The sequence below is a fragment of the Phoxinus phoxinus genome (assembly GCF_949152265.1).
Source record: "Phoxinus phoxinus genome assembly, chromosome: 3".
NCBI lineage: Eukaryota > Metazoa > Chordata > Actinopteri > Cypriniformes > Leuciscidae > Phoxinus > Phoxinus phoxinus.
Genome location: NC_136878.1, coordinates 37,002,308 through 37,029,930, shown reverse-complemented (window position 1 = coordinate 37,029,930; position 27,623 = coordinate 37,002,308). Strand labels below are relative to the sequence as shown.

At 42.5% G+C, this 27,623-nt stretch overlaps 1 protein-coding gene across 1 annotated transcript in view; it reads right to left on the bottom strand.

Annotated features, from left to right (window-relative positions):
• Window positions 1-22,982, bottom strand: part of LOC306995802 (uncharacterized protein) — a 69,258-nt gene extending 46,276 nt beyond the window's left edge. The window contains exons 1-2 of the mRNA XM_079607705.1: window positions 22,959-22,982; window positions 17,347-17,512 (exon numbers count right to left, since the gene is read on the bottom strand). Of these exons, the coding sequence (XP_079463831.1) occupies window positions 17,347-17,512 (166 nt within the window). The 5' untranslated portion in view covers window positions 22,959-22,982. The remainder of the gene's footprint in view (window positions 1-17,346; window positions 17,513-22,958) is intronic.
• Between the last annotated feature and the right edge of the window lie 4,641 nt (window positions 22,983-27,623).

Sequence of the window (27,623 nt, the reverse complement as noted above, 5' to 3'; positions counted from 1 at the left end):
GTATCGCTCACGGAGCAGAGGGCCAGGCATGTTCCTCTCTCGATCTCCTCTGTCGTCTCTTCCCCTTTTATGCTTTCACTCCTCCATGAGAGATACGAGACCAGTGTGTCGTGCAGGTGTCGCTCATCAGTAACCACGCCACCGGCCTCGTGATTACAAAAAAATGTTGCACAAAAAATGTTGCACACTGTCACAAAAAAAATTGCACATTGTCTTATATACCCCAAAGCGGGGGAGCGGCTTGCAATGCAAATCTCACTCGCCAATGTGTATTAGGTTGTTCTGTTAATACTTGAAGGTGATTGGACTCTCAGGCGAGATCCCAATTCGTCAGATAGGGAACATGATATTTCAGAAATCATTGTAACATATTTATTTGGTGCTAAAGAAGCATTTCTTATTATTTTCAATGCTAAAAAGCATTTTTGTAGAGATTGTGATACACAACCTTTGGCTTATATATTTGACTGATTTTTTCATTTTTGGTTTATTATGATGCTCTATTGTGAACAGTAATCATATAATAAAATGTGAAAAGTCCTGCAGGCAGAGCACTTCTTAAAATTATTTAATTATTTCAGAAACATTAGCTTCATTCTTCCCCAAAACCTAAAATTATTTAATTCACACAGAAATTAAACACTTAAAGACATTAAGACTACATAAATGATTCACAACACCAGATTTAAACCCACATCTCTTGCATGAGAACCACAGCTTATTATGTCTGGGGTTTGTGTGCCAACTGCTAGAACTCTGGTCCAACAGTGTTTGACCTTATACACTGGATGCAGTGTCGTCCACTAGAGGTTAATGACGTTGTTGAGGACGAGGTGAAAAATACCTTGGCTGTTTCTCCAGCTCTGGGTTTAGCAGATCAGTGTGGTATGTGCCTTGTATCTTTAAGCCCTGCAGGCAGCCTGAGGCTGTTCTGTCTCCTGTCTTCTATCTTCTATCAGCACTCACAGTAATGTTCTTGTTGACTATATCGGTCACAAGCGTGCAGGATAAACTGCATCAGAGTAAAAGTGTGGCCCAGATGGGTGGCTGAACCAGCAAGAAAGGTCAAATCATTTCTGGACGTGTATTACAAGATGCTGGAACCAATTTGCTGTGTGCCACCTGCTAATGTGGATTAGTAATTTCTTTATCAATTGTAACAACAGATTTTAGAAAACCTTTTATAATGGCATAAAATAATAGGATGCTCATGTTAAAAAGTTTGAAGACTATCAAACTTTATCTTGTTGAAAACATGAAGGAAGCCATTATTGACCTTTGTATACATTTAAGTTGAAAAGGAATATTATCTTCACAGACATCATTTGTAAGGCAACCATCTTGTACTCATAGACATTGTATACAGTAGCAAAATTTTAAAATGAACGAGTTACACAATTTCGAACAAAATCTGGCTCAAATTAACTTGCAAGAACAAACTTTCCAAAAAAATTTGCGCCATCTGTTAAACTTTTGAACTGCCATTGGTGGTCCTTATACACTGGTTGGTGTGCTCGTTTGGCTCCACCTTATTTAACATGGAAAGATGCAGAAATATCCACATTCCTATGATTGAACGAATGTTATTTCTCGTACCATTTATACGCCAAAAATGTTTTTGTTTTTTTTGCGTGCATATGCTAGACACTGAAAACAATAGGTTACTGTCGTAACTCTGGTTCTCTGAAACATCGAGTGGAGAGATCCACCTATGGGAAGGGCATCCGTACATGACCTCTGCAGAAGCATCCAATTGCACCAAGTCTGGCTAGACAGATAGAAGTGTGCAGCCAATGCCAGGTAAGGCCCTCCCCTTTACCTAGGGGTATATAACGCCTGCAAGCGCTACTGTTCTCCAGTAAGTATATTCGCTTCTTGTGTGGTAAGTGGGTACACAGTTGGTGGATCTCTCCACTCTATGTTTCAGAGAACCGGGTTACGACAGTAACCTATTGTTCTCTTTCATCATCTCATGTTTGAGATCCACCTATGGGAGAGACATAGACAGCTCCCCGATTGCCCAACACACTCACAGTGAGGTTCTGTTAGTCAGAGAAAGACGGTCACCCAAAGGGTGCCTGACATGTCCCATAATCATGAACCTGCAATCCTGACGCACACACATGTCCCCTGGTGGCTGCACTCCCTGTGATTCATATGCCAAAGCTATAGCATCCACAAGCCAATGTGAGAGGTGTTGTTTAGATATGGGACTCCCTCTGTGAGGGGGCGCCCATGAAATAAAAAGCTGGTCGCTCTTCCGGAAAGCACTGGTCCTGGCCATATAAATCTGTAAGGCACGGACAGGACACAGAGCATTCAGCCTCTGATCCTCCATGGAGGAAAAAGGTGGAGGGTGAAAAGCAGACAGCTCTAACACCTCCGATGTGAACACAGGGAAGCATTTAGGCATTAAAAAAACTGGATTAGGCTTAAGGGAAACCTTATCTCCACTAAGAGAGAATATGGTGCACGAGGAATGAACCGAGAGTGCATGTAGCTTACTGACCCTTTTAGCTGACGCCAAGGCCAAGAGCAAAGCCGTCTTGAAAGACAGCAGCTTTAGGGAAATACTTCCCAGAGTCTCAAAAAGGACATTGAGACAGAGCCTCCAGCACTATTGAGAGGTCTCATTCAGGAACAGTTCTTATGATGCCTTTTCCATGAGGTTTTGAAGGAAACACAAAATATCAGGGACTGAGCACTGATATGATGTGAGAACACTTGCCACTTACAACCATATAAGGACCGTGAAGAAACGGCCCTGGCATTCTGTATAGTAGCAATCACACGCGGCGAAAGCCCCAGTGTGCTTAGGTTTGTCCTTTCACGGGCCAGGCCCAGAGAGCCACCCTGTCCGGGTGAGGGTGATAAATCTCCCCATTCGCTTGGGACAATGGGTCTGTACGGAGGGGGAGGCACCACGGCTGGGCATATAACAGAGGGATTATCTCTGCCAACCATGGTGCTTTGGGCCACCTGGGTGCTATCAGAATGAGAGACAGGTCCTGCTCTCTCACCCTGGCCAGTGTGGAAATTAACAGGCACAGAGGAGGAAAAGCATACAGCAGCACTTTGGACCATGGGTGGGCCACTGCATCTACCCCGAGGGGCGCATCCATGTCCTTTAGCGGGAAGAACATAGGACAATGGTAGTCTTCGCTCGAAGCGAATAGATCGGTTGCCTGTCCGAATCTCATCCATATCATACCCACTATCTGAGGATGGAGGCGCCAATCTCCATAAATTGGGTTCCCCCCTCGATAGAAGGTCTGCGCCTCTGTTCAGAATGCCCGGAATATGAGTCGCGCGTAATGACAAGAAAACCAGTCTGCTACAGACCAAAAGCTTGTGAGCTAGAGCGTGAAGTTTCGACGAGCGCACGCCGCCCTGACGGTTGATATAAGCCACTGCCGTGGTATTGTTGCAGGGTACGAGCACATGGTGTCCCTGCAGGCAAGGCAGAAAATGATTCAGAGCTTTTCATATGGTCATAAGCTCTAAATAATTTATGTGCGCTGAACGTAGTCTGCTCGGCCACAAACCGTTCTGCCCTCCTGGGTGGCACCCCAGCCTGTTAAGGACGCATCTGTCATCACAACTTTCCGCATCATAACCGTCCACAGAGGGGTTCCCTCTGCGTAAAAGTCTGCGCTCTTCCAGTGGCGCAAAGCTGCCGAGCAGGGACTGTTACAAGGCAGCAAAGATCGCGTATCGGGCTGAAATGTAGTGACAAAACTCATTTCATGAACGCTCTAATTTTCAGGAGTCCCAGCGGCAAAACCTGGATAGATGAAGCCATAAGACCCTGCAGTCTGAGGCATGTACAATATTGTACTTTCGCCCCTCTCTGAACTCCGACAGACAGTTCATTAGAGAGAGAACGCGCTCTTGAGAGAGACGCGCTCGCATGGAGACTGAGTTCATGTCACATGCCTGTCCTGTCTTGTGCTGCACATGGGTGTTTTGTTATTTTGGGCCATGTGCTCGTGTCATTGTCTGATCCCTCCCCCTTGTTATCTGATTATTGTTTGAGTTCATCCACCTGTTCCCTCCTGATTAGTTTCCATTTTTAAGTCCCCTCTTGTTTGCAGTCTGTGTCGGTACGTTGTCTAATGTTTCCTGTTCCCCGTGAGTCTCCTGTAAGTTTCAGGTTCTGGTTCTGTATTTATTAGTCATGTTTTCCCCGTCGTGGGTTTTGTTTTGTGTTTGTTTTCTTTTGTAATAAAACATCATTCTCCTGCACTTGAGTCCTCGCACCGTTTGCATTGCACAAGTCGTGACATAACGTACTGACCACATGAGGACTCAGTGGAGAGGAGGTGCGCAACCAGTCTCCTGTTTGCAATGGGAGCGGATGCTCCAATTTAAGGAGCTAGTCTCCCTTCGTCAGCAGGGGATGGAGGTGAGAGAGTTCAGCAGGAGGTTCAGTAGCGCAGCTGAGGGGCTGAACCTTGGCGAGGAGGCTCGTAAGGATTTATTTAATCATGCGCTTGACGAGCCAATGGACTGGCTGATCCGAAGAGCATTTGATTGGGTCAATTTTGAGGCGATGGTGGAGGGTCTCATTCGCCATTGGGAGAGAATTGCCAGGCAGGTGGTCCCGAGTCCGGTGGTCCCAGTGCCGGTGGTCCCAGTGCCGGTGGTCCCGAGTCCGGTGGTCCCGAGTCCGGTGGTCCCAGTGCCGGTGGTCCCAGTGCCGGTGGTCCCAGTGCCGGTGGTCCCAGTGCCGGTGGTCCCGATTCCGGTGGTCCCAGTGCCGGTGGTCCCGAGTCCGGTGGTCCCAGTGCCGGTGGTCCCGAGTCCGGTGGTCCCAGTGCCGGTGGTCCCAGTGCCGGTGGTCCCGAGTCCGGTGGTCTCGAGGCGGGTAGTCTGTAGACGGCGGAGGAAAGGAAAGGCCTCTTCAACTATTTGTCCAGTGGCTCCTAACCCAGAGACCATCCCGGAGGTGACTGACATCCCTGACGCACCGCTCAGGCGCCTCGCCCTGCCGGCCCCGCCCCAGCTGCTCGCCCTCCCGGCCCCGCCCGAGCTGCTCGCCCTCCCGGCCCCGCCCCGCCCGAGCTGCTCGCCCTCCCGGCCCCGCCCCAGCTGCTCGCCCTGCCGGCACCGCCCCAGCGTCTCGCCCTCCCGGCGCCACCCCAGTGCCCCAGCGGGTCTGCCGATCCAGAGACGGTTCGCAGCGCGTCTGCCGATCCAGGGTCTTTGGAGAAGATGGCCGCCTTGTCTGTTGCTGTTCCTGAGCCGGTGTCTGTTGCTGTTCCTGAACCGGTGTCTGTGGCTGTTCCTGAGCCGGTGTCTGTGGCTGTTCCTGAGCCGGTGTCTGTGGCTGTTCCTGAGCCGGTGTCTGTGGCTGTTCCTGAGCCGGTGTCTGTGGCTGTTCCTGAGCCGGTGTCTGTGGCTGTTCCTGAGCCGGTGGCTGTTGCGGTTCCTGAGCCGGTGTCTGTTGCTGTGCCGTGGTCGCCCGAGTGGTCGTCTTCGCCCTGGTCGTCTCCGCCATGGCCGCCCGAAGGACCTGCCCCGTCCCGGCCGCCTGCACAGCCGGATCTGCCCTGGCCGCCCGAGGGAAGGTCTCCGCCCTGGCCGCCCGATGGACTGTCGTCTCCGCCCTGGCCGCCCGATGGACTGTCGTCTCCGCCCTGGCCGCCCGCTGGACTGTCGTCTCCGCCCTGGCCGCCCGATGGACTGTCGTGTCCGCCCTGGCCGCCAGATGGACTGTCGTCTCCGCCCTGGCCGCCAGATGGACTGTCGTCTACGCCCTCCGCCCTCCGCTTCGCCGTGGCCGCCCGAGGGGTCTTCTCCGCCGTGGCCGCCCGATGGACTGTCGGTTTCGTCCTGGTCGCCTGATGGACTGTTTGCTTCGCCCTGGTCGCCCGATGGACTGTTTGCTTCGCCCTGGTCGCCCGATGGACTGTTTGCTTCGCCCTGGCCGCCCGATGGGTCGTCTGCTCCTCCCGTCCCGCACTGGTCTGTCCCTCCCGTCCCGCCCTGGTCTTATGGAGCATCTGGTAGCCGCTCCGTAGGGAGGGGGTAATGTCACATGCCTGTCCTGTCTTGTGCTGCACATGGGTGTTTTGTTATTTTGGGCTATGTGCTCGTGTCATTGTCTGATCCCTCCCCCTTGTTATCTGATTATTGTTTGAGTTCATCCACCTGTTCCCTCCTGATTAGTTTCCATTTTTAAGTCCCCTCTTGTTTGCAGTCTGTGTCGGTACGTTGTCTAATGTTTCCTGTTCCCCGTGAGTCTCCTGTAAGTTTCAGGTTCTGGTTCTGTATTTATTAGTCATGTTTTCCCCGTCGTGGGTTTTGTTTTGTGTTTGTTTTCTTTTGTAATAAAACATCATTCTCCTGCACTTGAGTCCTCGCACCGTTTGCATTGCACAAGTCGTGACAGTTCAACTCCAAGCCCAGGAAAATCACAGTGTGACTGGGTGTAAAATTGCTCTTGTTCACATTCACTCTGAACCCGAGAGATGTGATGTGCACGAGCACACGGCAGGTGTCCTGCAACACTTTCTCCTTCGATTCGGCTATAATGAGCCAATCGTCTATGTATGTCAAAATCCTCAGACCTAACATTATCATGGGTGCTAACCCCGTCTCCGCAGACAGACAAAAGCTCTGAGGGCTCAACGAGAGGCCAAACGGCAGAACTGTGAATTCGTAACATGTGCCTTGGTAGGCGAAACGAAGAAACTTCCTGTGTGGCGGAAAAATGCTTATGTGGAAGAAAGCATCTTTCAGATCGACCGATGTGAACCAGTCGTTCTGTTTTATGGCGCGGGCGAGCGAGCTCCCAACAAACATTCCCCCAACAAACCCCCAACAAACATTCTACTGACTATAAGTAACTTTGCAAGTACATGTCAACCTATTCTTCTAATCCCAACCCTAACTAAATATTACAGTTGTTGTTGTTTTTTTAAATTGCTTGATTTTTGTTGAATTTCTGAAACTATGGATCCATTTCTTGAAATTTTACAGACAAAACCACAAAACATACACACAACATGCAAAACATCAGACATCTCTTCAAAGAGATTAAGAGATTAAGAAACACTTAATTCATAACTATTGTAACTTTTCCAAAAAAAAATAGTTTGCGTAGTAACTCTACACACAAACGTCAAACGATTAGCCACATACACACCAAACTACACACAGATCTGAAAAATGTAAAACATTACTATCTAGTATCTTTTGCTTGTTCAGTGTGCAGTGGAGTGTATAGGAGTTTGTCACACGTACATGTGCACAAATACACTGTATATACAGTATGTATGTACAACAGGTTAATGTTACACAGTTATGGAACTGAACTGAATCAATATGGAACTGACTTAAGATGAATAATGAGACTATTGGCTTGTTAGGACTGGTTTACAGAATAATAATAAAAAATTACTATTGTGAAGTCAAGCCAAGTCAGAGAGTCAACTTTATATCTAAAGCGCTTTTTTTTTCCTAAAGTTTTTTTTACAATGACAACCTGAGTGTAAAGCGTATAATGTGCTTGTAGTTTTGCACACTTGATCTGAAAAATCGGTACATGAGTAAATGGTTTCACTGAGTGAGCCTCAAGTTTGAAAGAAATTTGAAAAAAACTAATTACTAATGGTAGTTTAATAATAGTCTAATGAAAGTTAGTTGATACTGTATGTAGTTGCAAAGTTAGTTATACAGTAGTTACAGTAGTAGAGTGTCAAAAGTGGACTATCGAAATAAAGTGCAACCCAATCTTGATTAACTTGATTATTGACTTTTTTAAATGCTTACTATTTTTTTATGTAAATGTAACAGGTTATATAAACTACATGTGAGTTTGTTGGGTTTTATTGCATGCAAGTTTTGTTCAAATGGATAAAAAATAACACATATATTACACAAATTACGTGATTATATCACATTAGTGTGTAAAAGATTTCAACATGCTTTCTGTCCTAAGAGGAGTAACACATTGGTTGAATTAAAAGTAACACAAAATGTGTTGTCCTTATCTAGACACAAAGGTGTGTTATGAAACTATACAGGTTGCCAGAGATGTCAATCTTGGGGATCGCAAATGGATCTCACGGAGGGGATAGAGACAGGCCCCGCCCCTTTCGCTTCCCTTACCTGTGGGATCCAGTGCCCGCTCTGCGGCTTCTTCTGCCCGGGGAGAGAGCCCATTACTTCAGTGCTTTAGTTCTGAGGAGCTAGATGTACTAAGTGTAGATGATAATAAGGGAGAAGAGGATTTGTCAGCATATGAGGAGCTGGTGGAGGTGATAACTCGCGCTGTGTATAAATTAAATACTGATTGGCCAGCCGAGAAACAGGGCGCTCATTCTAAAAGCAAACTGGACTAGCACTTCCTTTCACCTAATGTTGCACCTCTTCCATTTTTTACTGACCTGCACAGTGAGCTGTCTAGGTCATGGAATAAACCGTATTCATCACGTTTATTCAGCCCCCAAGTTCACGTATATTCAGAGATAAGGGTGTTGAAAGAGTACGGTTATGGTGCGATGCCCAGGGCAGAACAGACATTAGCTATCTGGCCCCTGGTACGGCATCATCCCTGAAGGCCCCAGTGCTACCCACTAAACCTTTAAAAACTACATCTACATTAGTGGGGAAAGCATATACAGCAGCAGGTCAGGCCGGCACATGTCTGCATACTATGGCAATTTTGCAGGCATATCAGGCTGATCTGCTGGTGGCTTTGGATGACAGTAAGGGGGGGACACAGCTTTATCTCTCATGGCCACTAAGGAGACCGCCAGAGTAATAGGGCGTTCTATGGCAGCCCTTGTGGCCACTGAGAGACATTTATGGTTAAACCTCTCAGACATAAAAGACAAGGATAGGACCTTTTTGTTGGATACCCCGCCATTGCCCCCTGGCCTCTTCGCTGACGCCATAAACACGGTCGTCGAGAGATTTCAGGAAGCTAAAAAGCAATCGGAGGCATTCAAACGCCACCTCCCTCGCCGCCCGCAGCCCTCTGGGGCTGCTCAGCCGTCAAGCTCCTCATATAGAGCGCAACAAAAAGAGAGTGTCGCGACAATCTCAACTGAATCCTTTGAAGCAGAAGCTGGATATTTGGACCGTTCTTCAGGCTAAGAAGGCTTTGGCTCAAAAGAGGTCCTGACGCCACAGGTGTCAGACCTCTGAGTGGTGTACACCTCAGTATACAGTGCCCGCCTCACCTCAAATTTGCACCATCTGAGGGGGGGTTCAATTTACACCACAGGACAGTCTCAGATCTTACAGAATGGAAAAATATGCCGAATATATATCTCTGGGTCCTGCAGATCGTAGAGAAAGGCTACAGAATCCAGTTCAGTTCTTGTCCGCCATGCTACAACAGGGTGTTGCTCACATTAGTGGATCCCGAGCAGGCTCTGGTAATGGAGCTAGAAGTGAAAACTCTGTTTGCGAAGAGAACTGTAGAGCAGGTGTATTCACAGAGAGAGAATCGGGTTTTTACAGCCGTTACTTCATTGTTCCAAAAAAGATGGGGGGTTGCGTCCTAGATCTTCGTCAGTTAAATCAAGAAATGCTTCAAAATGCTGACACTCAAACAGATCGTGACTCAAATCAGATCCGAGGACTGGTTTGTCACGATAGATCTAAAAGACACCTACTTCCATGTCTCCATCCTCCCTCAGCACAGGAAGTTCCTGAAGTTTTCTTTCGGGGGCAAAGAATACCAATATCAGGTGCTTCCATTCGGTCTAGCTCTATCACCCCGCACGTTCACGAAGTGTGAAGATGCAGCTCTGGCCCCGCTCAAGCTGCAGGGTAAAGCATTCTGAACGCTGATTCTAGCGGAGTCAAAGCAGTTGGCGGTTCGGCATTGAGATGTCGTCCTCGCTCACATGCAGAAATTGGGGTTAAGACTCAATGCCAATAAGAGTGTGCTTTCTCCACTACAGAGAGCCACTTTCCTTGGTGTGGTTTGGGATTCAGTCACAATGTGAGCTGTCCTATCGCCCGCTCGTGTAGCTGCAATCCTCACAGTCACGAAAGAGTTAAGGCTAGGCCAGTCATGCACTGTGAAACAGTTTCAGAGACTTTTGGGTCTCATGACAGCAGTGTCCAATTTGATAACCTTTGGCCTGCTGTACATGAGACCCTTGCAGTGGTGGCTCAGGACCAAAGGCTTTTCATTTGGAACCTGTGGGCTTAGCTCCTGATGGGGCCCAACTCAGATGCTGGTCTCTCAAATGAAGATCATCTTACACTCCAGAGCTCCAGCTACGAGGAAACTTTACACTCTTAATTGGAAGGTTTTCACTTCTTGGTGCTCTCGGCGTCGGTGGGATCTGGTTAACTGCCGAGCTGGTACTGTGCTTGAGTTTTTGCACGATCGTTTTTAGCAGGGGTTTAAGTGCGGCCATAGCGGCTTACCACGCCCCTGTGGGTAATGCATCTCTGGGTAGAGACCCCCTGATTATTAGTTTCTTTTGTGGTACTCTGAGGCTGAGGCCTGCAACTCGAAAGGGCCTGAAAATGTGCATTATGCAATAAAGAAGTACTCCAAATGAAGTTAAATTATAATATGTATTCCAGTAAGTCTCAAGCGACATGCCAGTAATTGGATTTGTATATACTTCATATGAAATAAATCAAGCGTAGCGTTAGTTCTGGCAGGTCACGTTAGTCAAGCTCGCATCAGCTGACTCTCAGTTGATCCACATCTAACCAATAGGAATATGACACCTATCACCTATAGATATAGGTGTATACATAAGCTCCTTTATCAACAGCTATCGTGTTTGTCAGGAGCGAATTACCCTCCTCTATCCCCCGCTCCTCCTCTCGCCCAGTCAGGATTTGGCATTCTGATTCCACTTGAATCAGAATAAATTCTCGAATTATGTTGTACTTTAAAATCTTGAATTACAAATATTTGCATACATTCATGTTGGTTATGTTCTGTTTACCCCAAGGGGGATTATTGCTGCTCTCCCTGCTCTTATCCATGCTAGGCTGCATGGATGCACAGGGAGTTCTCGCCCCAAACTGAACCATACCACCAATCCAAACTGTATGCCAATTGTCAGTCATATTTGACGATAGTGGTCCTGACAGAAATCATTTTAAACACTTGTTTTTTCTTTTTTTTTCCCACTAGGGTATAAACAGGGCCTAAGTGTAAAAGATAATGTTTCTAGCCTGACCACTTGTGATCAGATTACTCGATACAGATCCTAATGCAAGGCGTAAGCAAGGCTCTAGACAGATAAAATCATAGATACAAAAAAAAAGATACATTCAATTATTTACTCATATTCATGTAGTTTGAGTGAACTACCCCTTAAAATAACATAAGGATAGAGTTTTAGTATAGAAGTAGACTGCAACATTCAAAAAAACAAGCTCTAACTGAAGAGCAATGGTGATAAATATTTTAATGAAATGGAAAGGGACATTATTATAAGCCTTGAGTGAGTCACGAACTGTGTGAATAGGAGTCTGTTACAAGCTTTTAGGCTCTGCAGTGTAGTAAGTAACTCATGGAGAGATCTCAGTCGTGATGAAGCACTAATGATACAAGAGTTCCAGTAAACAGGAGGAACTATATTTACCACCTCCCATCAGAAACCATTTGATTTCTCGTTTCCTTGGTGACGCGATGAACACAGTGGATGGCTCTCAGTTGCCTATAATTACAAAGTGATTTATCATGCTGACTTTCATCTGCGTAAGTTAGATCTGTCGAGTTTTTGGTTGCCTAAAGCAACCATCACTATTAGCATTTTTAAAAACTTGTACATTTCAAAGGCTTGATAATGGGAGATTGCTATTATTTTTCTAAGTAATGGTGGACTTTATTGCAGGTTATTTTATCACCTGCGGACTTTAGGGTGGCATTTTTTGACTTGGGCCAGTAAGTAATCATCTAGCAGTAATCCTCCATAACCTCCCAGAACACCCTAACACATATGCTACAATCTTATGCAATTATACAACTTTAGCATCCTCTGGAGTAGCATGCCCTGCATTTCCTGAAAAAGCAGGGGGAATTCAAAATTCTTTCAATTAAAAGAAAAAAAATTAGGATGTGGAGTCAAAAAAGAAGAAGAAAAAGTCAAACTATATTCTCTAAAAATATAATTGTGCTTATTGTTTTAAGGGTATTAGGTTTACTGGAAAACAAGGTAAAAATACTGATCAAGAACATTATTTTTGGGGAAGAAAATTCCCTGTGAAACAGACAGTATTTTAGGAACTCTTCCCCGGCCCAAACGGGTGAAAAACATCTCATAGACTTTCATTAAAAATAGGTCTCAAATACCCATAGAACAGACGAGACTTGTGATGGGCTCTTTTGACTTGGGTCATTAAGCAAGTTAGTGATCACCTAAAAAAAATGCCCAGTATGAATCATCATCTAGCATCATCACAGCTGTTTTAGCATCAGTAAGCATCACTTCCATTGTCTACGGAAATGTAAAAAAAAAAAAAAAAGTATATCCACGTTGTTCCAGAGAATTTTATGAGAAAAAAATATCTTAGTCATTGAAGACCACATTCTGCCGTGAAACAATTAAATGCATTTGCAAGATGGATTTCAATCCTTTGTTTGCCTCTCTAGATTTTCACATGACATACAATGTATATATGACCTCACAGTAATCTGAACTGCCATGTCCATGAAGCCGAAGTCCTTCCATATGACCAGAGCTTTTTATGTCATCTCAATGCCCTTTTAAAGGCATTGCTGTTGGAACTGAGAAAAATGCCTAGAGCAAGGCTGCCATGTCTGCTAGAGAAATCACTAGTCTGTGCCCATCACCCATAACCACGTCAGAGCAAAACTAGGTCAACCCTTCCTTTCACGGATCAACCAGATCACTTCAGTGTGCTTGTGAAACTGCCGCTCTATTCTCCAGGGTCCTACTCAGCCCCCAACCTTTTCACTAGGCTACTCCCTTTGTTCTCCTCTACCAATACATCCCTGTATTCTTTCCTTGCAGATAGTGTGTGTGTGTGTGTGGGGGGGGGGGGGGGGGCGGGGGGGGCTGGTTGCTGGTAAACCTACATTATGTGGACAAAATGTCCCCACAAATATTGCAATATCCGAAATCCTTGTCATTGTGGGAACATTTTTGGTCCCCATGAGGAAAACAGCTTATCAGTCATACTGAGTGATATTTTTAGAAAATGCCAAAATGTTGCATTTCTGTCACCCGCAGTACTATAGTACATTTTTAACAAATATTTGTTGTTGGACATTAGATGCGCTTTATTTACCATTTTAAACCTACAAGTAAGCGTATTTTTATGATAGCAATAACTGTAAAGGGACTATTGCAATGGGGTAAATCAAATGGAGGCTAAGATACTTTAGGCCAATTACTAAGCTCAAATTCATCTTATCAGTTAAAATTTTGTCTATTAAGTCTGTGCTTTTGTTATTATAATTTTTTTAAAATTTTGTGATTTTAACATATATATATGGCTACAATGATAAATGATACAATACCTACAAACATGTTCAATTATATTGTATAATATCAATATTTTATGTTAGTATATATAAATATATATTTAAATTTATATAATTGTGTCGGTCAGTGTTAGAGGAACAGTGTAAAAACTCAGGCTTAGACATAACAGTTAGCCTGCCCTGGACCAGGTTAGTGTCCCAGTAACTGAGTTTTTTAAGTTTGAAAACTATTTTAAAACTATTAACTTTTTATTAACTATTTTAAGTTTGCTTTATGAAATAGAATCCATCCACAATAAGTGTGACTAACCTAAATAAGGCCTCTGGACTGTCACGCTCCAAAAGTGATACAACATCAGTATCAAGTAATTATTTGAACCATTATACCTGTTTTCCCTCAGTGCCTTTTCCATATTTCAGAAGCTAATGGGTTCCAATGTTTGGCACAAATCTTTTATCAGAACAACAGGTTCATAAATAATGCTTATGGTCTGTCTTCTGTAAATGCGTATGGTCTTTCTTTCATTCTGGCCGAATGTGTATGTAACATAATTCATAGGGAAAGCTTAACACTGGTCAAGATACAAAGTTCCAAAAAGTTTTTTTTTTTGTTTTTCCACTGAAAACTCATAAAACTGTCAGGAATAGGTTTTCAAGCCAAAGATTAGAACAGTACTGGAAAACTATTTAAGTATATATATATTTATTTAGGTCCTTCCATTTTTCATGTACTATATAAGAAAAGTAAACCGTGCATGTATTAGTCACAGAAGCTTCAGGAGGTTTTGATTTGATGAAGTGTACATATGCTCATCTGTACAAATGCAGGTTTATACAAGCCAGATCCGCTCTGTACACTGTAATGTATATTATGTACCCACTCATTCAGAAAGGCTTGTATTTCATTACAGGGTGAACAGGCAGTTCAACAGAAGTTTGAAAATAGTTTGTGGTTACATCTTGGAAACAATATTTCATGTCTTTGATGAGAAAACTTTATAATCTCGTGTATTGCTACATTTGTCGTTTGTCATGATTAATTTGGTTATGAAGTCTCATGAGCCTCAGATTTAATGCAAAATGTATCTATTTTAAATTATTAAAAATCTTGAAATCCAAAAAGGTGTTTATGTAAAATGATTAGGCAGAAATCACATTGCATGCATACATTTGGTTAGTCCAGTCAAGTCTTACCTTATGCAAAAACTTAATTTCACGAGTTCACACTTACAAATAAGTCAGATGGAAGTGCTGTCCGAGGAGAGGGCTCCGGGCTCGGTATTCGGCCCGAACCCAGAGTACTCCCCCCGTATTCCTAGCTGTAAAAGAAAGAGCCAAGAGTGAGAAATCGGGGTGGTGGAGGGATGCTGAAAAACTGTCAAGGAATGTTAGGTGAGTTGACAGAGTGGATATATATATGCTTCTTGTCATGCTGATTAGGGAAGATGTAATTGTTTGATGACAAGTAGATTGGATTGGTTATCTGAAAGTGCTCCTCCCGAAATTTGTTTATAAAACATCATTTGAAAATTGCAATTCTCTCAATGGCCTAAATTGATGTTTTTGCCAAAAATAGCTAAATATCAGAATTCCTCACATTTATTGAACCAATAGTTGATGTCCAATAGTTAACCAATAGTTAATGGTCTAACAGTATCAACTCAAATTTTTGCCTCACAATCCTTTATAATGCATAAATAATGGTCTTCTAGAATGAATAAGATAAATGTTCTTGCATTCTGAGCAATATCTGTGACAACCAATGATTTTTTATATGTAGGCCAGTCCTGAATAGCTAGTCATTACCAAGACCAGAACCAAGAGACAAATAATACAAAATATATTTCCATAATTTTTCTTTTAATGACTTTACTGATATTTACTGGAAACATTAAAGGTTGTATCAGCGATTGTGGGTGACGTCACTTTTGTTTGTGTTTGAAGCGAGATCCCAAACAAACCAAGTTAGCTCGCCCCTCCCTCCCGTTTCGTGCATCATGAAAAAAAACGATCATGCACACGCATTTCTTAGCTAGAGCTACCCAAGTTTAGTCGAGCTTTGCTCTTATTATTTCAAGAAGGATATTTTCACACACAGTTCACATACAAACAAGTCAGCACTAGCAGCTACTCACCTGTCCAGAAGAAACCTAAATCAGACGCCAACCTTAGCGTCTGATTTAAAAAAAACTTAATTTCTTTCCACCGTTCAAAAGCCTTCCCGATAACTATACTTGTCTTGGAATAAACACGATGGTATTCCCTCGCCCTAATCCTCCTCCTCCTCTTGGGGATTGACTCAGCCATGTTCAATTTCTCTTGTTGATAGACGCTGCAGGCTTCTTCTTCAGCTCCGACTTCGCGTGCAGCCGTCAACGTGCACGAGCGCAAAAACTCACAACACCCAGCCCCTGTCGGTGATTGGTTGGAACACTGTTTATTTTGGTTTTGAGTGGTTGATGAAACCAATTGTTTCTGTGTGCAGATCTCAGAGCCTAGGCTGCCTACAGAGAGGCGTTTTTTTGACAGCTTGCTTTCAAATTACGGGCAGCTAGCGGATCGTTAGGAAAGATAAGATGAATGTGATAATTTAAGTTTGGGCCTGAAATCGCTGATACAACCTTTAATTTAGTCTTTGTCGCAGATCACCCTAGCCACCATCCTCTTCGCTACACTTCCCAGCATCACTCACACCTGCACCTTATCACTGCCACTATAAAGGCACTATCCTCACCACAGTTCTTTGTCTGACCTTGTTCGTTTGTGTTATGTGGACTCATCTTCCGCGATATCCCCGTCTCCCACAATCTCTCCCGCCTCCAGCGATCTCCCTGTCTCCAGCACCTTCCTCGATCACCCTTTGGACTTTCCCTACCGGCTCACCTCATCCCTGTACCTTTATATATCAATAAATCACTATTCACCATCATTCTACCTCTCCTGTGTCTGCATCTGTAACACTCTTTAAGCATGCAGTCAATTAAAATCTGTATTTTAGAAATGTGCTTAATTGTTTTTTTGTGTGTCAGAACTAAAATACTTGTGTGGTTTTGGTAATTTTAGGTTTTTAGCATAAGGTACATTTAATTTAACTTCATTTATTTCCTTATTTATTGATGTATGCTTGTAAAAAATGCTAGTCAGTGTTAAGTTTAGTCCTGTTTAGTTTTATTGTGTTTTGGTTTAGTTTTCCCTGATATGACAGCTTCAGCGTAGGTTCTGCCAGGAAGACTCAATCAGCGTGCCACGTATTACTTCTCTCCTAACCAATCATGTGCTAACACTCACAGTATAAAAGATCGGTACTTACATTCGTCTGAGTTCGCAGATGCTGACGCTGCCAAGTACCTCCATCCTCCCCAACCACCACCCAGATGGCACCTTCCCCTTCATCCTCCCCACCACCACCAGAATGGTCCCTTCCTTAACCTCCAGGGGGGGTCGGCTGCGCCCCTGCCTTCGTCTTCAGGCAGGATATGCAGATTCCGCTACCCTCGCATTGCTCTCTAAGGACGGGGCCTACGCCAAAGAACTTTATAAATTCATGCTTGCTGGGCTGTTAATAAATATGCGCTGTTATATCAATTTATCTCCCGAGTCTTTCTGGTAGAACCTGTTTGCCTATGTTTTCGTTCTTTATTGTCCATGGTTCCTGATTAAGTTATGCATTCTATTGCTTCTAGTTTTGTTAATTATCTAGTTGCTTGTAGATAAGCCCTTAGTTTCCTGTCTTCGTTTGGTGGCATTTATGTCCATGTGGTTGTATACATGGCGTTATTCCTGTAATCTCCTACATGTTCTGAGTTATTTTGTAATTAAAGTGTTCTTCTGTTACTTCATTGTGTGATTACTACAGCCACAGTATGTGACAGAACACTGAACCAAAACAAAGAATATGGGCTTACTGGCTGTCCGCATGTTCTGTTTAGAGCAGGCGCATCGCACCATCGAAGACCACTCCACCTCAGCCCATTGACCAGTTGGCTCCATTTTGGCTCCTCGCCCACTCGGATCCACCTGGGACGTCATTCTTACGGCTTCACCGGCCACCCTCGTCCCTTGCGTCAGCATCTGCGAAATCAGACGTGTGTAAGTACCAATCTTTTATACCACGAGTATAAGAATATGATTGGATAGATGAGAAAGTAATAAGTGACGTTTGAGTCTTCCCGGCAGAACTTATGCTAAAGCTTTCATTTCTGAAATCTTCATCGTCACTCTGCCCATCTCCCTGGATTTATCACATGTGTAATCCTCACCACTGACAGAGAAGGCTATACTGTACATGTGACACGAAATGTAAGTGACAATAGCAGGAGAAGGCATTACTCACCGTGTTTGTTGACTGATCTCACCACAGTTGTTTGATGGACTCATAAAAAAGGCGCGAACGCGCACGAGACGGCAAGCACGGATGTCAGATTAATGTGATAGGCAATATTAGACAATATCGAATATATGTTGATGAGTTATATTTAGCAATATAAACAACAAGGAATGATAGTAAATAGAGATTCAAAGCAGAAAGCTATACGAAGCATACAGACGTAAACCAGCAGCAAGGCAGACAGGAGCAATCGTTCAGGTTGTATCTTAAGTTATTTTGTAAGTAAAGAGTTTTTCAACAAGATCCTTTTTCCAACGTATTTTGTGACAAAATGTTGCATGCTGTTTTTATGTCTTTCTTTATTGCAAATGCAGCAAATAATAAAATGCACAATGAAACCTCTCATACAATATGAAGTGCTGGGAAATACATTCATTCTAGACCTAGGGCCCTATTTTAACGATCTGAAACGCAAATATCAAACGCGAAACGCAAGTAACTTTGTGGGCGGATCCCGGGCGCTGTTGCTATTATACCGGTGGGATAAATGACTCTTGCGCCCAACGCAAATCTAAAATGGGTTGGTCTGAAGTAGCTTCATTATTCATAGGTGTGGTTTGGGCGTAACATGAAATAAACCAATCAGAGCGTCCTCTCACGTTCCCTTTAAGAGCAAGTGCACTTGTTCCATGGCGGATTGCTATTATAACGGCGGATTTGCCAGGCGAACGCCAGGAGCGGTTCACAGCCGAGGAGACCGACGTTCTCGCCAGGGCCGTAAAAGACAGAGAAGTGACATTGTATGGGGATGGGAGAAACCCACCCAAATTAGCTTCGGTTAAACAGGCGTATAATAATTTGGGTAAATGTGTAAGCTAGATTTATGCCTATTTTTTTCACATCTTCATGGACACAACAATGATTTCCCTCCTGTGTTAATATTTTTCCTTGTAATAATGTATGATTTGCAAAAATGAAACCTGCTGCGTCTGTTTAGATTAGAGAATCAAAGTGTATGCGCATCATTCACACGCTACATACTGGCCAAGCATGCATGCGCCCTTATAATAGCATATGACAAACGCACAACGCGCCACTGACTTTAGACTATAGGTTTTTCCTGATCAGTGGCGGAATTGTTTTCTAAAACGGCAAAATAGCACCAGGGGACGTTTGCGCCGGAACACGCCTCCTCTTTTCGCTGAACAGCCCCGCGAGCGCAAGTTCATTCCCTAATTTACCAACGTGCGTCTGTCGAGGGGAAAATCAGCTGTGCGCAGGTGCAAATAGGAATTATTTGAGGTCAAAACTTATTTTGAAATGGTTTAAATTTATTTCACTCTTTGTTTAGATTAGCATAGTATTTAAAATGTGATGAATATTATGGATTTTCAGAAAAAAAGAAGATTTGCAAAAAAAAACTAAAACCATATATTTTTTAAATTTCTTATAGGCTATACAAAAGGCTTTTGTAAAGTAAGAGAAATAAACACTGAAAACGGTGAAAAATTTAACTCTTAGACATAAAAGTGTCTGAAGTTGTAGAAACACAACCTATAAAGGTTTTATGGCAATAAACATTCTCTGTACTGGGCTGTGAACTTAGCTGCTAAGAGATAAGTTTGGTGTCTTCAATGCCCCGTTTCACATATTTGCCCATATAAATGTCAACATATGATATATTCTTCAATATATTAGGTTGACAACCGAGGTGTTGTCTTGCAAGAAAAATGGTTCTTTTAACGTCTGTGTGGGGGAGCGTTGACATGCATGAATTATGGGACTTATGGAAGCTTTGGCATGCATGTATAATGTTCAGTACAGCAGCGGTTAATGGGGAGAAAGAAAAAAGAGAGATGCATAGCAAGAAAGAGGGCTCTTTTCCAGTTTTGTTTAAATAAGCATTGGTGGGTGTTGCATTTCACAGGTTCCTCTTATGTCACAGGGTATTATGGGATAGGCTGTGTGAGAATTCTCAGCTTGCTCACAAAAGTGGGAGAATCAGTGAATGGGAGGCAAAATGAAAGAACAGAGTCAAAGGAGCCGTAGCTGCAGTAGTGGAATAAGCAATAAATAGGTCCGATTAATGGTTTAGGGGGCCCAGTTTGTGCAAAGGGAATTTTTAAAAAGACATTTACTGAGACCTTCTGTTGCCTACCTGCAGCATTCTTTCAAACCTAGAGAGAAAAACTGAAGTGCAAAAGGTTTGTACTGTGCTTGAGGGCAGAACAATGAGTCCAGAAGAGGCAAGCAATACATTCTAGGAATGTGTCATAAATTAATACACGTACTTACTGTACAGATGAAATGAACTGGCTGCCCAATTTTAGTTCTGGTTGCCTGTCGGGATGTTTGTGTGTGTGTGTGTGTGTGTGTGTGTGTGTGTGTGTGTGTGTGTGTGTGTGTGTGTGTGTGTGTGTGTGTGTGTGTGTGTGTGTGTGTGTGTGTGTGTGTGTGTGTGTGTGTGTGTGTGTGTGTGTGTGTGTGTGTGTGTGTGTGTGTGTGTGTGTGTGTGTGTGTGTGTGTGTGTGTGTGTACACTGAATACATTGACTCAAAAAACTAACAATAAAATACAATAAATATGACTATGGATTAATACCTTACTATATAATAACAATAGGGTTTAATACATTATATATTAAACCTTTACAACTGCATTACACATGAAAATGTTTTGTCTAAGACATTCGATTATTAATGTATTTATTTTAAGTTTTGTAATTATACAAATAGTGTAGTTTGGCAGTCCTAATATATCTATAATAAAAATACAAATAAAAGAAAATCAACTGAAACTAGGAAACCCAACTAAACTAATACATGTAAAAACTGTGAAAACCTAAATTAAATGAAAATAACAAATTGAAAATAATATTTAAAATTGAATTACACATAAAATAAAATAATAAACTCTAATAACCCTTCATGTCCATGGCATAAACAATTCTACGGATATTCTTCTCTTCTTTAAGCTAGTATCACTGCTTTCTTCACGCTATGTGCCCCACTTCCCGTCTACATCTTTGAGTGGCAGTTGGTGGTCTGTGAGGACCTGTGTGCTTTGATATCCATTTAATTAGCATAAGAATAGCCATCGCTGCAGAGGTTCCTGGTTTGGTGAGGCCCCCCATTTTATGAGATGGTCACAAACAGGTTTGGAGCCTCGGCATAACTAATCTACAGCAAGAACAACAGACCAGCTGACAGTTCCAGTCAAAACTGATTAGGCTCAGTTCACTCACTTCTCTCCGAAATCCTTTCAAAAGTATATTCTGTATGTTATTGAAGTGTCAAAGATGCATACACTGAATGTTATGTTCACCCCTCTGTGGTCATGTACAGACATTAATATAACACATTTTGATACTACACTAACTCGCAAGAGCCAAGAGCAACAGTCTGCGGACAGGATTGATTTGCTTTACTTTCAGCATGTGAGAAGAAAAAGATGAGTGTTTTTTTTAGTCTGCAGTTTCTTCTATACTGTATTAAGTAATAAAGTAAGCTATTCAGTTTCTTTCAGTAACAGTAATGATGCATCGAAAAAATGCATTGGGTGTAAATGTCAGCAGATGGTAAACATAAAGGTAAAGTTAGAGAGAAAGAGGCACTGCGGCTAGCAACATGATGAGGCTTTTCTTTATCTGACATGTCTGGACTTGCTTTAAAACACCGTGGCACATTTCAGTGGAGACTAATGTGTTCTTATTTATAATGCACATGTTCAGGATACAAAAGTGTTTCAAGGCCACTCCTAAAAGTAGATATTTCAATTACAAATGCATTAAAGGTATAGTTCACCACAAAATGAAAATTTACCCAAATTTTCCTTTTTCTGTGAAACATAAAATTATAAGTTTTGTGTAAAGAACAGACAAAATGTAATCCTATGACGTCGAATTTGTCATCAGGTTTTGAATTTAAAATTAATACAACAAACTGAATTCATGATAAAAAAAATAAAAAAATTGGAACATTGGAAATATTTAATATGAATTCTCCTGCGTAAAAATTAAGATTTTAATTATTCAAGCCCTGGTGATTTAAATATGATGCCATATTCTCCCCACATTGAAAACATCTGTCATGTGACCATTCACCATGCTGCAAGTCTGCAGCAGAAGGGAAGAATATCAGTGAACGTTTGAGTTTCTGACTGTTTCTCTCACAAAACTATTATCTGGCTTCAGAAGACTTAAAATAGTGTCATGATTAGCCTTTGTCTGGGTTTCATTGTCACAGACTATTACTTTGTATTCTTTGTTGTTCATGTGTTGTCATGTGCTTACTTTCCATTTTCATGTGTTCCTTAGTTTGTTACCATGATTGTGTTGCGCACCAGTTTCTTGTTGAGATGCTCATTATCTTGTGTATTTAATCCCTTGGTTTGTTTCATGGTTCGGTGTTGTCTCTACATTTTGTAAATATGTTGGGTCCTTTTGACTATTTACACTGTGAAAAACAATGACATGTTATTTTAGATAGTGTACTAGAGAATATAACTAGAGAATATAATGCAGATCTCCATAGTCCAATAACAAAAAAACAAAACAAAAAAAACTTTATCAGATAGAGTACCCATGTACGTATAGCTAGAACCGCATAACATTTTTGTTCCCTGGAATATACAATATCAGGAAGATTCATTGGTAGAGCTTTGGAATTTGAAAATATAATAAATGTAGGTGTATCTTTTAAAACCAGTTTAAGTCGACATAGACGAGACATAGACCATACGAGCTGATGCTGCACAACAATAAATAGCGGTATCATCTGCATAAAGATGATAGGCTACTTAGCATTAGGAATGTTATTTATACACAACAGATGTTATTTATATACAAATAAAATAAAATAAAACATCTAACATTCCTAATGCTAGGTATCATCTTTATGAAGACTGCTATTTATTGTTGTGCATTTTGCAACCTCAAATTGCATGTATTCTTTAAAAGTGCCTTGAGGGACCATGAAAAACCATATGATTATCATTCAGTGATTTGGTATATCAACCAAAGCATACCATAATACCACTAACAGTACTTTTAATAAATAATAAATCATAATAAGACATAAATCATATTAAAAGTGAGTTGACAGTACAACTGCTAAAGCACAGAAAGAATTTCAATCATTTGCTCCACCCCTGAAGCCTATGCAGTGGATGGGATCAAAGCGGTGTAATTACCTTAACTTGCGTGTTGCCAGTAGGTCTGTCTTCTCAGCTCAAAAGTGCAGGCACTGTGAATGAATGTTGTTGTTGCCCATTTTCTGTGAACTATAGTAAACTCCTTGCTATCTAACATTGCGTAATACATATAGAGTGCTGTATGTGAAAATGCAACAGCAGCAGCATTTCAGGGACAAATTGTTCTACAAGTCATAAACAGCCTCTATCTGTGGAACAATGTTTTTGGTTTCCGACCCCTGGTCTGGATTTGCAATTGAGAGCCTGCAGCTGATGGGCTGGAATGTTGCCAACTTCAGCACACTTCAATTAGCCATACTCTTTTTGTCTGCTTCCTCATACTCATATGTCATGAGTTTGGCAAATTTATGATCATGCAATATGAGTGGAGTGTCTTCTCTAGCTGTGCACGATTTGAGAAGCATTGTGTGCAAATCCAACCTTAAGATACTCTTGTGGGAAAAATGTGTGCTTAATATTGAATGTGCACTGCTATTCATATTTTTGAAAAACTGTAAATAAACACCACTTAATTATAGTTAGAGTTGTCACGATTGTTAGATCCGTTGTCTCACTCATGTCTTGTGTCTGTCTATATGTGTGTGTGTGTGTGTCTTGTTTGCGCTGATTGTTTCATGTGGGCGTTACCGCTGCGCTGATTGATCCTCATCGGCGCCAGCTGCATACCATCTAGCCAGCCTACTTAATGCCTTGTCTTTCGTCTTGTGTTTGTCAGATTGTTGTTGAAGCTTCCTGTGTCCATTCCTGTGTCCGTTCCAGTGTCCGTTCCAGTGTCCGTTCCTGTGTCCGTTCCTGTGTCCGTTCCTGTGTCCTGTGTCCGTTCCTGTGTCAGTTCCTGTGTCCGTTCCTGTGTCCGTTCCTGTGTCCGTTCCTGTGTCAGTTCCTGTGTCCGTTCCTGTGTCCGTTCCTGTGTCTGTTCCTGTGTTCCTCGTTTTCTCTGGATTCTGAATTCTTCTCTCATGGTCTCACCACTTGTTACTTCACTCGTCACTCTCCGAGGATCGCCCATCTCAGTCCCTGCGTCACCGCTTTCCTGCTGTCTGCGATCAGCTGTCTACCACCGGATGTTCCGCGGTTTCCTTAGCTTCTTCCTGAGTGAACATTGTTCTAATAAAGAGTCTTTTTACCTGCAATTGCGTCCACCTGTATTTTACGTAACAGAACGATCTGACCAACCATGGAAGCAGCAAGTTCTTCATCGCTGACGCCGGAGTTCGTCAATCACAGGAGAGCATCCCCAGCACGGGACATGCGGTGCAAGCGCTCGTGACGCAGGTGTCCGAACTTCTGAGGATTCCCACTGCGCCCCCAAATCCGCCCGTTCCCCCCACAGCACCGGAGCCGAATTATCGACCTGAGCTATGCCTACCCGTTCCTGAGAGCTATGCTGGTGAGCCAAATTTCTTCAGAGCCTTTCTTACTGAACTCAACTCAACTCAACTTTTATTTATAGAGCACTTTCAACACCACAAGTGTAACCAAAGTGCTGTACATAAGGTATAAAAGAGAAAATAAAAACAATGCAAACATATGACATACACAACTTACAAAGCATTATCAAATGCTAAAGAAAACAAATAAGTTTTAAGCGCACTCTGAAAAACACCTAATGAATGACAAGTTTTTACAGACAGAGGAAGGTCATTCCAGAACCTAGGAGCTGCAACAGAGAATGCCCGATCACCTTTACATTTTAAACGGGATCGCGGAACCATGAGAAACAATTGATCATTTGAGCACAGAGATACTGGATTGACAGTGGCTGATTAAATCAGTAACATACTCAGGTGCTAGGCCATACAGAGACTTAAAAACATACAACAAAGCTTTGTATTGAATTCTGTATCGTATGGGTAACCAATGTAGTTTAATTAACACCGGAGTAATGTGCTCTCTCTTCTTAGTACCCGTTAAAAGTCTGGCAGCTGAGTTCTGAACGAGCTGCAAACGGGAGAGCGAAGCCTGACTCACACCCAGATACAACACATTACAATAATCCAAACGGGATGACACAAAGGCATGAACAACCTTCTCCATGTCGTCAAAAGAAAGGATAGATTTCAATTATTCTTGAAAACTATTCTTAACGACAGCATTGATTTGCCGGTCAAATTTAAGCTCAGAGTCAAAAATGACACCAAGGTGTGCCCCATCCGCACTCCCGGGTGCGTTGGAGGTCGAGTTGCCAGCGAGGAGAACACGGTCGGTCACGTCGTCGATCACGAGTCCATGCAGGTGGGAAGAGCTCGGCTTTCCCGGGAGGAGAAAGAAAGGTGGAGGTCCCGAGGACTTTGTCTGTACTTTGGAGGCACGGGACATTTCCTGCACTCGTGCCCAGTAAAAGAGCAAGCCCGGTAGTAATAAAGAGGTGGTAACACTTTATTTTGATGGTCCCTTTTGAACATTCTGTTAACTATAAGTAACTGTGCAACTACATGTCAACTAACTCTCATTAGAGTATTAGTAGACTGTCTGTTTAATATCTGCAAACTCTTTATTGTGATGCTCCTCCAACAGATGTGAAATCAGAAGAGGCCTTCAGTTGACCATCTAACTTACTACGCTGCTCCTACAGCATTTAAAGGGGTGGTTGAGTATGATTTCACTTTTCTAACTTTAGTTAGTGTGAAATGTTGCTGTTTGAGCATAAACAACATCTGCAAAGTTACAACGCTCAAAGTTTAAAGCAAAGGAAGATTTTACACTTTAAAGAAAAGGACTACAACAAACGGCTGGTAGGGACTACACGACATTCCTCCAGGGTTAGTGACATCACCAACCCTAAAATGTACATAAACCCCGCCCCCGGGAACAAGCAGTCCATGTTGAGAACATAGATATAGCCTACATAATAAAGGCTAGATGTCTAACGGCGGAGTCTCGAACGGCATCACCCGGTGGCCATCTTGTCACTGGGAATCTTTCTGGTGAGTGATCTGCACGAACACAAATCCTCTTATCTCGCTGAAATCTTGACGGATTTACAAACGGTTTGGTTTCTTACAAACGTTATTAACGTGGCTATAATTCTGGATGCTTGAACATGTTGAAACTAATAATATTATAATTATTCATAAGTATGCAGTGTCATAACTACATCTCTGACGTTTATAACAAACCAACCCGTTTGAAAATTTGTAGAAAATTGAGCAAGTTATGGTTATTGAAAAAGTACATGCACCATTAAAACAATGTTACGAGTGAGCGAGCCCCCTGTGGCAAGATGGCCACCGTGTGCGGACGTCAACCTCCATTGACCAGCAGCGCGGACGAGACATCTAGCCTTTATTATAGGATATCTATGGTTGAGAAGAGTACATTAGTGAGTCAGCTCAAACGTTAGGATCCATCTTCTCACATGCAATAGAAAGTCACTCTGTGTGCATCTCACAACAGTTCCTATACTATACGAGCGATTTATAGATTGCCATGACAGAATATGCTAATTGAATACAGTTAACTCCACATCAGCAGCATAAATTCATCAACTAACCATTCAGAGACGTCCTGTTGCATTTTACATGTTGTCACTTCTTGAGTCTCTCCATCTTTGTCTGACTCCATTTTAACATAAAGGCAGAACAGTTTCTGTCATTTTAGTGTGTCTGCGTGAGGTAATCGCAGCTGCTAACACACAGGAGCTCTTGAAACCCCGCCCTCTGCAGCAGCTCATTTGCATTTAAAAGGTCAGACATAAAATGGTGCGTTTTTGCAAACCCTCAAAAAATGACAACTTGAACATATATACAAATATCTGTGGGGTATTTTGTGCTAAAACTTCACACTGTTTATATCTTGCTCTCTTCACCTGCTCCTTCTAGACAGTTGATGCAAGTCAAATGAAATTAGGTTGATAGTAGTTTCCTCTTCGTTTACCGACCTCCCCAATACTGTTGGGTCTTGAAGTTGCAGCTAGGGATATATGCTCCCCTGCTTTGAATGGGTGTTGCAATATGTGCTGCTCTTGTTTGCTTCCCTTTCCTGAATAATGGAATCTCCCTTAGGATGGAGACAGGTTGAACCGAATTATAGTGGGCAGTTAGCAAAAGTCCCTCTGTTTTATTTACCTCCCTCCCCAACTACTGTCCGTTCTTGAAAATGATCCCCTTTAGATGGATGCTTCTATAGGCATCTCTAGTATGATTCATGTTCAAACAAATTCTGATGAGTAGAGGTATATTGCCTGTGGTGTCCCTCCTTGTTATTGTGGCATTCTATAGTTTTGAAGTCTTAAAGGGAGAGTTCACCCAAAAATGAAAATTAGCCCATTATTTAATCACCCTGAAGCCATCATGTAGGCTATATGACATTCTTCTTTCAGACGAATAAAATCAGAGTTTTATTTTTTTTAAATTCCTGGTTCTTCCAAGCTTTATATTGGGTGTGAATGTTTTTTTGTTTTTGTTTTTGGAAGTCTTATACGGTGTTTAGAGGCATACACACTAAAAAGGCATGTTTTTCTGAGCCCCAAAAAGTGACTATTTAAACATGCTGTAAAAAAAATATATTTTGGGTATTTTGAGCTAAACCTTCACATACACATTCTGAGGACATCAGATACTTATTTTTACACCTTGTGAAAAGGGGCATAATAGGTGCCTTTTAAAACAAGCAGAAATTTGATCTGAAGTGAATTGCATATGC